At 37.1% G+C, this 11,942-nt stretch overlaps 1 protein-coding gene across 2 annotated transcripts; it reads left to right on the forward strand.

The window, feature by feature from the left end:
- Positions 1-2,567: 2,567 nt before the first annotated feature.
- Positions 2,568-10,076, forward strand: LOC131304612 (uncharacterized). Of its 2 annotated transcripts, none has more exons than XM_058331923.1 (7): positions 2,568-3,438; positions 5,964-6,272; positions 7,077-7,202; positions 8,651-8,731; positions 9,111-9,165; positions 9,741-9,847; positions 9,952-10,076. In XM_058331923.1, the coding sequence occupies exons 1-5, from the start codon at positions 2,607-2,609 to the stop codon at positions 9,137-9,139; spliced, it is 1,377 nt and encodes a 458-aa protein (XP_058187906.1). In that variant the 5' UTR covers positions 2,568-2,606; the 3' UTR covers positions 9,140-9,165; positions 9,741-9,847; positions 9,952-10,076. The 2 variants fall into 2 exon arrangements, with proteins under 2 accessions (XP_058187906.1, XP_058187905.1); XM_058331922.1 differs by having other exon boundaries at positions 9,772-9,847.
- The last annotated feature ends 1,866 nt before the right edge of the window (positions 10,077-11,942 follow it).

Here is an 11,942-nt window from a genome sequence, read left to right on the forward strand (position 1 = left end):
GGCTTTTGTTTTTGTAAAAGGATTGTGATTTTAGCAATCTAAAATCGATGGAGGAACTCCAAAATTGGAATGTGTTGATACACAAAACAACGTCGTTTGTAGTCCCTCCATCAATTTTTGGAGTGTTAAAATCAAATTTCTTTGTAAAATTGGTGTTGTAGGTGTGGTGGCCCATCGGAAGGAGTTAAGAAATGGGTTATGAGAGAGTTTGGTCTAAAATTTTACGGGTGAAAGTACTTGGAGATCCCTAACAGATAAAACTGCATATACACCCCATCAACTATGTGAAATAAAAAATTACCTAACTCTATTAATGGAATGAGGTAAACTAACGATTCTACCCCTAAAAAATAGTCACACTGATCTCCTCATCCATAAAAAATTGTCCACACTTACCCATTTATCTTAACGGTCTTTTTGACAGAAGAGTGCTGATTGGTTAACGATTATAGTTGGGGGGTCTGTATGAGCGATTTTAAATATAAGGGGGTTTTCGTGAAAACAAATGATACTTGAGGAGGATTTCGTGTACCTTCACGATTCTACAATCTACACTATATAGTATAGTACTCCTATATTTTAAGCAAATGTAGTTTCCAAAAATAAAATAAAACTCTATTCTTAATTCTCTCCCCCATTTGGCATTCTCTTAATAAAGAATACCACAAGTTAAAAATAAAATAAAAAAAACCCTTTCAAACTTACTTCCATACTCAAACATTCTCTCATTAAAATTTTTACATTAAATATTAAATCATAAATAATGAGGGGTAAATAATATACCAAGACTTTACCCGTAGCTATAAATAACATTAAACACAAATTGTGTTACACAACATAATATTTTTTATACGGGTAGGATGCTTGTTTTAATTTGTCTTAATGAACTTTTGGTTATATTTCCTTCAATTTTTATTTTTCTAATCTGTAGAAAAAAACTTAAACGTATAAAAAAATTGTGATCAAGTTTTAAAAAATTCAAAAGTAATATAAAATACACAATGTCTTAAAATTCTTTTTTGTCTTTATAAATCGTTTAGGTATATTTTTTTGTGTTCATCTAATCCAGATGAATTCAATACCTTTATTATCTTTAAATAAGTTGAATGAAAAAAGTTGTTAAAATAAATTTATGACATTTTTGACGGATCTTGTAAGAATAAATTTATTTTTGAATACATGTAATTTAAAATTATACACCGTCGATGAGTCCATGACCCAACCAAAACACTCTCCCTACAAAAAGAATCAAAAAATGTTTTTTTTATCTGCATAAAAAAATGTCTTTGTATTATAAACAACAAACGTATTAATGTTTTAAGAGAAATAGATAATTACCTAACCACCCAAAGAAAACTAATCACATTCTCCTCGGATTGTTTGCTATGTTGCAAACCTAATTTCGTGGATTTAAATGTTGAATGAATCGAGCATAATTTGGACAATGGATGTTTAAATATAATAATCATGGGATTAATTGGAATAAAAGGATAAAATGGAATGGATTGCATTTTATAAAATAAAAGTTTGGGCAGTGAGTTCCTGAACGGGAATGTCGTGACACATGGACAACGGATTAAAAGTGCGTGTTTTGTTTTGGAGGTATGGTATGGTGCTGCCTGATACCCTAAGGAGATGCCGGGTCGCTCCCGACATACCGGTGTCCGTTTAGGAGATGTTGATTCCGACATGCTTAGGTGACGTTTCGCTTTCTTTTTAAATCATCTTTTTTAAAAAGAAGATAATTTCAAACTCAAATATAATCAAAATGAAAAATAAATTTTTGATTTTTTTTTTGCACCGTTTAATAGACCTCAATGAAATCTATCAAATAAGATTCATATTAATCGAAAAATTATTTACGTAAACACATGATTTTTGAGATCAAAATTACATTCTTTTCAAAAAGTACTTTTTCCAAAAAACTGGAACGGAGCCTAATTGGCCAAAAAACAAAAAAGGAATTGGAGGATTGACAGTAATCCTATTTTTTCAAAAATCGTGTTACTATTATTGCTAGAATTTCTTTTTGATAAATTATTTAACAAAGCATAAAAAAACCGTCTTGCTATTATTAGTCCAGTGGGCTGATAACAAGCACACTTAAAGACAAGAAAAACACGTATTTCTGTGTACTTTTTACCCCTTTAATACACATTCACACACTTAGGTTCCGTTCAGTAACCTTAAATAAGTACTTATTTTTTAAAAAGATAATTTCAAGCTCAAAAATAATGTATTTAAGTAAATAATTTTCCTACTAATATGAATTTTGTTTGATAAATCCCATCAAGATCTTTTATATGGTGCAAAAAAAATTAAAAAAATATTTTTCATTTACATTATTTTTAAATTTAAAAATATGAAATAAACTGCTTATTTTTTAAAAAGATTTCTGGATCGGTACTTTACTATTGTCGGCTGATTTTAGAATTTTTCTAAAAAAAAAAAGAAAATTATGGGAAAACGACAAGAAAAGACAAGACAACCTTCACTTCCGATCCTAAAATGTGGCTTTCGAGTCCCATTGACTTTCACAAGAAAACCCCCACCAATGCCTCTCTCTCTCTCTCTCTCTCTCTCTCTCTCCCCCTCCTCCCACCCCAATGGTTCCTCTCTGCGCTTCCAAACTCTCCCTCCCCCCTTCTCTCTCCTCCCCCATCTCCTCTCTCCTCTTCGACCCACACTCCCTCTCTCTCTCCCTCTCCCACCCCGACTCCTCCCTCTCCCTCTTCCCCTCTCTCTCCCCCTCCCCCCTCTCTCTCCCCTCCCCCCAAACCCTAATCCCCCCTCCCTCCTCCTCCTCCACCTTCCTCCGCCTCCAAAACCCTACCAACCCCACCACCACCACCCTCTTCCTCGTCTCCTCCCCCCTCCGCGGCGGCTCCTCCGTCCTCCTCCGCTTCTACACCCTCCTCAAAATAACCTCCCAATTCGCTAAAACCCACGTCATTTGCAATCAAACCGGGTTAAATTTCGACGAAAACAAGTCAGGAGTGGTTTTCAATGTCAGCCACGGCGTGTCGATCAAGCTCGTGGGGTCGGTTAACGTTTTTGTTATGTACTCGGTTTCGAATGCGAAGGTTTGGGTTTTTGCAGTGAAGATGATGGATGATGATGGGGTGAGTGTGAAGCTGATGAAGTGTGCTGTGATTGATTGTATTGTGCCTGTTTTCGCGGTTAGTGTTTCGTATGGGTACTTGATGTTGGGAGAGGAGAATGGGGTTAGGGTTTTTGCTTTGAGGCCACTTGTGAAAGGGAGAGTTGTTAAGAGACGTCAAGGGGAGATTAGGGAGTTGAGTAATGGGAAATTGGAAGGTCAAAGTTTACCGAACGGAGTGCATCACACAATCAGAACAATTGAAGGTGAAGGGACTATGGAGATATGTTCTAATAACGGGTACTTGGAATGGAAGAGTGATAAGCATTGCGATTCTGGTATGTACCGATGTACTGTGTTTTATTTTGTGTATGATTTGTTTTGCTAAGACCCGCATAGAAGTATGCCACTGACATGAGAAAAGCCAAAGCAACGGTAGTATTTAATCATTCATAGGTGCGGCTAACTCCCCATGAGGTAATTGTACGATTTTCCAAGGTAAAAGAGCTCCTGACAAATTCGAAACAAAAATAAAGGAACATAGTTCCAATAAAGGGTACCCGAGCTTTAGTTTCAACTTGGTATGCAGTGGCAAGTCTGCATATCTGGCAGTTAGGTCTCCACCAATGACCAAACAATGTTTTGGAACAAATTTGAATTGCTATTGTTTTGTTGAGGTTGAAAATTTGTAGTCTTGTTATGCCTATTAAGTGTTTTTGTTTGCATTTGTTGAAGCACAAGACTCACACCCATGTGCACACTATGTCTATGTGGGGCTTGAATACAATGCCTTTTCCTATTGGGGTGGCTGGAGATTAAACTTAACCTAATGGCTAGTGGTATTCAATTAGTCTGTCAGTCTCCATATACCAACTGTTAACTACGAGAATATTTAGTCTGGTTATCCACAAGTGTTTCTGTTTGCATTTGCTGAATCATAAGACACGAACCGGGGGATGGTGCTGTGTGGCACCGTGACCTTTGGATTGCTAACAGACAGCCCGGATGTGCACAGCACCATCCCCCGGAAATCACAATGTACGGGACTTGAACACAGCACCTTCCCATTTGTGAATGATGGGAGATTCAAAACTTAAGCTGACAGCTTGTGGTGTTCTGTTAGTCCCGGTGTTCTATGTTGATTTGTGTTGTGTATGATTTGTTTTGTTACGGCAATTTACGGTAGTGCCTCTTGTAGTTAGACAGCTTTAATTTCAATTTGGTATGCAGTGCCAAGTCTGCATATCTGGCAGTTAGGTTTCCACCCAACATTGCTTCTGAACAAATTTGAATTGCTGTTGTTTTGTTAAGGTTGAAAATTTGTTGTCTTGTGATGCCTGTTAAGTGTTTTTGTATGCTTTTGTTGAAGCATACAACTCACACCCATGTGCGCTCTATGTCTTTATGGGAATTGAATACACCTCCTTTCCCTGTTGAGGTGGCCGGCGATTGAACTTAACCTAATTGCTAGGGGTATTCAAGCAGTCTGTCAGTTAGGCTAAGATTCTACTATTGACTAAATCAAAATGGGCTAAATTGACTAAATGCACTTGTTTTTCCACTATTCAAGACAAGTCATTTCATCTAAGTAAATGGACTAAATGGTGTTTTTAGTGGAAACAAGTTGTCTTTTACCAACTGGTAACTTCGAAAATGTTTAGTCTTGTTATCCACATGTTTCTGTTCGCATTTGGTGAATCATAAGACACACCAACATTTGCACAATATATGGGACTTGAACACAGCACCTTCCCATTAGTGGGTGGCAGGAGATTCAAACTTAAGCTGACAGCTTGTGGTGTTCTGTCAGTCCTAGGATTTCCCATTAGTGGGTAACAGGAGATTCAAACTTAAGCTGATAGCTTGTGGTGTTCTGTCAGTCCCAGTATGCAAACAAGTATATATCAGTTTGATTGACTTTGAGATTTATATTTACTACTGGTGACTAGAAATTAGGTTACCTGCTTCATCGTTTGACAATGACATGGCCTTTCGACAGAAAGTTTATTCTGTATTTTACTATGGAAGGGAACACCAAATCTAAAACAGTAGACTTGCTTACGGCTTTCTTTTCTTTGTTTCAAAGAAATATTGTGGAAGACCCATTTTTGGTCGATTTGTACCTAAAGCAAGAGCTGAATTCATGAAACGTATTTGGTGTCTCAAGAGGACATGTTGGGCAGAGGGACACCTGGTAGACTCATACTTCAAATTGATGGCGTTAAGGGTCTTATAATTTCCAGCCAATTAATGCGAATGCCATACTGAAACAAATGGTATGCTCCTAATTTTATAAGAAGCTATTGTTGTTCCAGTTGTTTAATCTTGTTGGCATTTATGGTAGGTTTGTTTCGACTTAGTGAAATACAAGATAGTATCACCAATGAGCTCTCTCTCATGTCTCTCAGTTTCAGAAGTCGTGCTTGGTGAGTTGTGCCTAAGTCATTGATTAGCCAATCTTACTGGTGGTTCACTGCTATGTCTCGTTGACCAAATGAAAATATGGTCCGAGAACTACCAAATTTGACATGTTTGGCACTTTTAGTTTGTGCTATTTGTTGATATCTACGTCAGTTGTCACTTGTTTATTAACCTTCCTTAATACTATCACATAGTGTGATTCTGCAAATGACTAGGACATTTGTATTTTGTACTACTATTCAGTTAACCGGGTTGTTTTTGTTTGGTTATCCCTCACCGAATATTTCTTATTTATTGTATATCATTTTTGTATAATTTGATTGCGTTGTCTTTGTTCAACTACAAGTTTCTTCACTTTTGCAGCGTTCCTTATGGATGAGATCTCTGAAACTGTTCATTTTTTTCATTGCTACAGCAGCTGATAGTGCATTATAACTTGCAGTGAAGTTGAAGTCTGTAAAACTGGGACAAGACTCTAAAGGAGGGAGCACTTGTTTTGCGTCATTTAAGAACAAGGAGGTTGACAGCTACAAACTTAGTAAGGTGCCATTGCAGCCGGCAAAGGCAATTTCCATCCAGGCTTTGTCCCCGAAAAAGTTTCTGATATTGGATTCAGTAGGACAGTTGCATCTAATGTGTCTCTCACTTCCTGTCGTCCCTGTCGGCGGGTCAGATATTCATTGCCATGTGAAGCAGTTAACCAACACCATGAAAGTTGAAAAGCTGGTTGTTCTTCCTGACGTGTCAACAAGTACGCAGTAATTATTATCGTCTTCTTGACTTTTCACAATGCATCATGATGTGATGTTTTGCTCCATTCTATCAATAACTTCTCGCATGCTATAATGATTAACAGGAATAATGGAAGATGAATCTTCTTCTTGACTATCTGCAAAACATGCTTCAATTATTTTGTATCTTACTGTCTTGGGCTGGATCAATTAAGTCAACGATGGATTGTTGCTTGCTAGTTGAGAAATTGATACTTAAACCAGTCATTTCTACAATCGCTTTTCAATAATTATCAGAAGTTGATATTGTACAACAATTTCCAGAACAATTATTTATTGGAGTTAGCTTTCTCCTGATGAACTAGTTGATTCTAGATCATAAACTTCTCTTGGGTGTGCACATGATTAGGTGGGTAACCAGCCAACCTGTCAAAAGAAAACACGTACGAAAGAAACTAAAAGATGAAGAAAAGTTGGTAACATGCTAATGCTATGATCTTTTTTCCTTCGTGAAATTAGATTACACTTAATTTTCCAACTGATGTTCACCTCGTTTTTTAATAGGTTCAATCCGAAAAACTTTAATATGTAGGGAGTTTCGTTATTTGTAAAGGTTACAGCAGCGTTTATTGTCCATGAGGCTGCATTTTGTTCTGCCCCGTTACTCCTGACTTTGGAATCGTGACATATGAAAAGTCACTTGCCATGAGTTGTGGGAACCTGTTTACTTTGTTCAATTTTGCCGATGCTTCTTCTGAAAAAAAATGAGGTGGTTATTCTTGATCGCTGCCAACAGCTAAAAGGAAGTTACAATTATCTTGCAGGAACGCAAACTGTTTGGATATCAGATGGATGCCATACATTGCACATGCTGGCAGTATCTGAAATGGATACTTCTGTAGGAGAAAAAGAGAATAAAGACAGCGAGGAAAAGCCTGTGGGGATTTCAGGTCATTGCAGTTGTGACTTATATTGTTTTAAGCTCATTAATCAATCTTGCCTGATTGACGTCTTGATAAAGCCACGACTTTGTTGGGGAAAAAGGCATTTGGATGAAGTCAGGACCCTCTTTTACGTGGTTTGAACTTTTATGAGTTTGCTTTGAGATGGAGCACTGTGCTGCATGAATGACAAAATGAGGAGAACTTGTTTTGCCTGACATCTGTCTGGCTTGCAATCTCATGCCATCATTGTTGTGGTCGATGGGTCGTTAAATGATTTATTATCTGTCTGTCCAGTTTGAACTGATATTTGCATCCTGTTTTTCTGACACATTATTGTCCAGAGTTCAGTTTGATTTTTGGGCAGAACATGCAAGTATTTTGATGTGGTTCTCACTTCTCTTCAATCCTTCAAGATGTTGCCTCTGTAACAAGTTCTCATTAGAATCAAACTTATTACAACAGCATAGCTCTTCTTGTTCCTCTTCTTCAAAGGTTTTCCTTTTATCATCTCCATCCAATTAGGGATTAAAAACTCTCTAAAAATGGAACTAGAATTATTCTCCGAATCGCATGTGCCTTTAGGTTCAATTTGCATGCGCCCCAAGCACATCCTGGTATTCTATAGGGATGCAATGTGCCTCATGCACATCTACTCTCTGCGTCGCATGTGCCCTAGGCAGAATTAGCACGCGTCCCAAGCGCATCCAGGTTTTCTCCTGTGATATGATGCGGCTCAGGCACATTTACTCTGCACCTTGGACGCACTTAGTCAAATTGCCTAGATCATTCCTCTTCTGCCTTTGGCTCATTGGGACTTCATGTTAGCCATTCCTTGGGACTTCATGTTTGCACATTGGGCTCATTTTGTTTTTCCTTGTCATGCTCGGGCATGGAATTCATTTCTAAGTATTTTAGTTGAACCCCCCATGATGTGACCAACCACTTGATTAATTGGATCGTTTCTTTGTGGATTCCTATACCAATCTTTTGTAGAGGTGTCTCAGAACATTAGTTGATCATTTCGCCTAATGTCCTACTCCTACCACTGGGCTAGATGCTTCTTCCCTTGTCTCCCTGGGTAAGGAATTCATTTTCAGGTATTTTAGTCAAACCCCGGTGCAGGTGAACTGCCACTTAATATCTCCCCGCTGGGCAAGATGGCTAGTTCCTAAGTATTTTAGTTACTTTTATCTCTTGTTGTGGTTTCCATATTTCGTTTTTGGGTAAACCCAGTTAGTTGTTTTACTTGGTTTTCACAGAATTGGGAGGCTGCTTTGAGCTGTATTATTTTACATTTCATTTTTAAATAAGTGGATCTCTTGTTAGGGAACATGGTTAACATTTGTTGTCTAATTATCTCTTGCATCTTAACCTTGGATCATAACAACGGGATTCTTGGTGTTTCATAGTATGTTGGGGAATTGGAATTAAACTGTCTTGTTTTGTTTTGCTAGTTATTCAAGCCATATTTGCCTGTGAAAAGATTGAAGATGTGATTCCTTTGGCTACAAATGCAGTTTTGCTTCTTGGACAAGGTATGGTGTTGGGTTTTTTGAAGAGATTATTCCATGTCAATTGACAGATGGTACGCTGTTAGTCATACTACTGAAGAACTTTCATGGGAAATTATATCTAAGCTTTCGTCTTTGCTAATAAAACCTAATGAACTTTCAGTGCTCTAATTCAAATTACTCACTGGCGTATATTTTTGTTCATGTATTGTATATCTGGCACTAGGTTTCTTTTGTGGTTGGTAGGGGAATAATAGTTATGGGCTTGTGGCACATTTCTTCTGGGAATGCTATGCCGAGCAATTAACTTAGTATCAAGATTTAATATCTTAAGTATTTTTGTATTCTAATTCTTCATTCTTTTCTTTTCTTAGTCTTGAGATTTGTTGTATCTACTCTGCAGGAAACTTATATGCGTATACAATTTCATGAAGATATTTGAGGGTTATTCTATAGTGGTGAGTCCAGTTGAAGTTTTGTAAGCCGTTCGGTTAAATAAGCCAAGTGGCTTATTTTTTTGTCCTTATTCAAATTTTTTTTCGCATTTGTTAGTTTTTCGTCAATTTTCTGGGGATTATTGCTTCGTCATGATGAACGGAATCTAAAAAGTAAAAAATTACGATCGAAACCTAATTTTTTTGAATAAAGACAAAAATAAGCCAATAAGCCATTTTTTTCGTCTTTATTCAAAAACAAAAATGGATTTCGATCGTAATTTTTTACTTTTTAGATTTCTCGTCATGAAGAAGCAATAATCCCCAAAAAATTGACAAAAAACTAACAAATGCAAAAAAAAATTTGAATAAGGACAAAAAAATAAGCCAAGTGGCTTATTTAGCCGAATGGCCTGAATTTGCTTAAATTTCTGGTTGATGAGTATGAGATTCACCTGGAAACTGCTGTAGCTGCTCAATATAGAATCACTACAAGTAGAACCAGTTATGAAGTAGTTTCATTAGTTAAAAAGGCTATAGATGCCAACTGGGAGTCTTGTTCCACTTTGGTTTTTAATATGCAGATTTGTGCCTTGCAGCATTTCATTGCCTTGGCTGTTTATTTTCCAGGGCATTTATCCAAGCCAGTTTACTTCCAATTTTTGCCTGTTGAGGGGATTCAGGGATCACAAGTTATGTTGAGGAAGTAAGTTTGATACTTGATTCCACCAAGTTTTCAAATTTAGCATTCCCAATCTACTTTACCAATTGGAAGATGAAATATGTAACTTGTTTTTGTCTTAAATACAGTTGGCTGATCTGGTTCTTTCTGATTCCCATCGGTCCGTCTTTTAGCATGTCACTCTAGTCATGAGCTGCAGTTGTCTCTTATATATTGTGTTGTTCATGACTCCAAGGCCACTGAGCTCTTGAAGGTATGTGGGACCTGGCCCTTAAACCTTTTTTCAGAGGTTAATTTTTTCCTTTCAGATAGACATAATCTTACTTTTAGAGGGGTGTTCAAACAGGGCGAGACGGAATGAGATCTTCCACTGATTCATGGAAAAGAATAGGAGACTAGGAGTTTGTATTTGTGCTAATAACTTCTAGACTTTGCCAAAAGAATTTAAGATACTCTACATTGTGAACACTAATGCAAAAAATCATTTTGCCTTGCAGATAATTTCATTCTGCTAGTATTATTTAAAATCTCCACCCTCAATAGGTAAAAGGTGCATTAATATCCGAGGAAAGTGTGTTGATAGTTGTGAAAGTGTTTTAATATCCAAACTTGTTTAGAATTATTGGGATGTTATTCTCCGTCTAGTGGGCGGAGGTTAGCAAGACCGTTACTCCCTCCATCAGTCCATCCCAATTCGATAGTCCCTCGTTTTATTTTAACCAGAAGATAAAAAAAACTAATTATATCTTTAAATTGGTAATGAAATTTATATATATCAAATATGGAATTTGTTTGATGGATTTTGTTTAGTTCTAGAATACAATGTTTTTAAAATCACAAAACATTATAAATTACAAGATATAATCAATTGAAAAAGTGGCACAAACTCCCAAAAAGAACTGTTAAATTGGGACGGAGGAAGTATTTAATTAACTAGAAGATTGATTATGGTTTCAGTTTAGCTTCTTTTTCCTTATTTTGCCATAAGAAACGTAAGTTCTCTACGATCAATATTCAAACATTTCATATCATGTTTTTATGTCCCATAACATCCTTAGAGACATGTTATCTAATAGCAGTAGCGGCCCAGACTCTCCAGAGCATGATATATTATAGATTTTAAAGTGCCATGACAATCAGAATGGAATTGTTTCATTTGCAAATGATCTCCACCTAAACTTTTGAATTGTACTGTCTGCAGAAAAAATGCCATGGGGACCAGTCGGAGATGCCTTTCAGTGGAGTTCCGAAGAGCAGGCAAGAATAGGATCTTTCAACAAATCTAGCCAATCTCTGGGCCTGCTCGCGTACAAGACGAACGTGTGGCAAAGACACAAACCTTTTGACAGCTATTTTACTGGTTTTCTGCTCCCATCTGTGGTTCTGGTATAGTTTCCAGATTGTCAGGGGGGAGGACCAAACCAGCATCCAGCCGAAAGGGTCATGAAGGTATGGGTTTACTTTTCCTACTGTAAGATTTACTCCAGGTAGTATGTACTGCCATCCATATGCCTGTAAGGATTCGAAAACTAAATACAATCGGACTCCTGCACTCAAACCTAGGGCTGAATCCGCTTTTGTCTGTTATGGCACTATTCGTGCAACCGCCGTCCCCCGAATAGTATTTCAAGCACCATTGATGTGAAGTGCTATGAACTTGCATTCTTTCATGATCTGTTGATTTCCGTTTCTTTTTCTCGATTGAATCCCTAAAGTTAGCTCAAATTAGAATTGTGTTTCTGTTTGTTAAAATGCGGGACTATATGGAGTTCATGCGAAAGTTGGAGGGCTCAAATAGAGAGACCAAAACCTATTTAATTTACCCTTCGATAGATTGGGACCAATTTGTGTTTTGAGACATCCAATGGTCCCCATTCTTTCCATCAGACCTGCAGTTTTTAGTACTCACTGAAAACGGAGTACAGGATATTCAACATTATCTATTCCCTACTACGGAGTACTTCTCTCCATTCATCAATTACTCCCTCCGTTCTCATATTGCTGGTCCTCTACGAAAAGACCTGCAGTTTTTGGAAAAAAAGTTAAAAAGTATTTCTGTTCATATTTTGTTAAACTTATTCACACCAAATTAAAGATGTCAATTAGTTCTTTAATTTGG

This window comes from Rhododendron vialii, chromosome 10a, assembly GCF_030253575.1.
Source record: "Rhododendron vialii isolate Sample 1 chromosome 10a, ASM3025357v1".
Taxonomy (NCBI): Eukaryota; Viridiplantae; Streptophyta; class Magnoliopsida; order Ericales; family Ericaceae; genus Rhododendron; species Rhododendron vialii.

Coding starts and splice junctions, on each gene's coding strand:
- LOC131304612 (XM_058331923.1), top strand. CDS start 2,607: ATGGTTCCTCTCTGCGCTTCCAAACTCTCCCTCCCCCCTTCTCTCTCC. Junction 3,439..5,963: donor TGATAAGCATTGCGATTCTG/GTATGTACCGAT, acceptor TATAACTTGCAG/TGAAGTTGAAGTCTGTAAAA. Junction 8,732..9,110: donor AGTTTTGCTTCTTGGACAAG/GTATGGTGTTGG, acceptor TCTACTCTGCAG/GAAACTTATATGCGTATACA.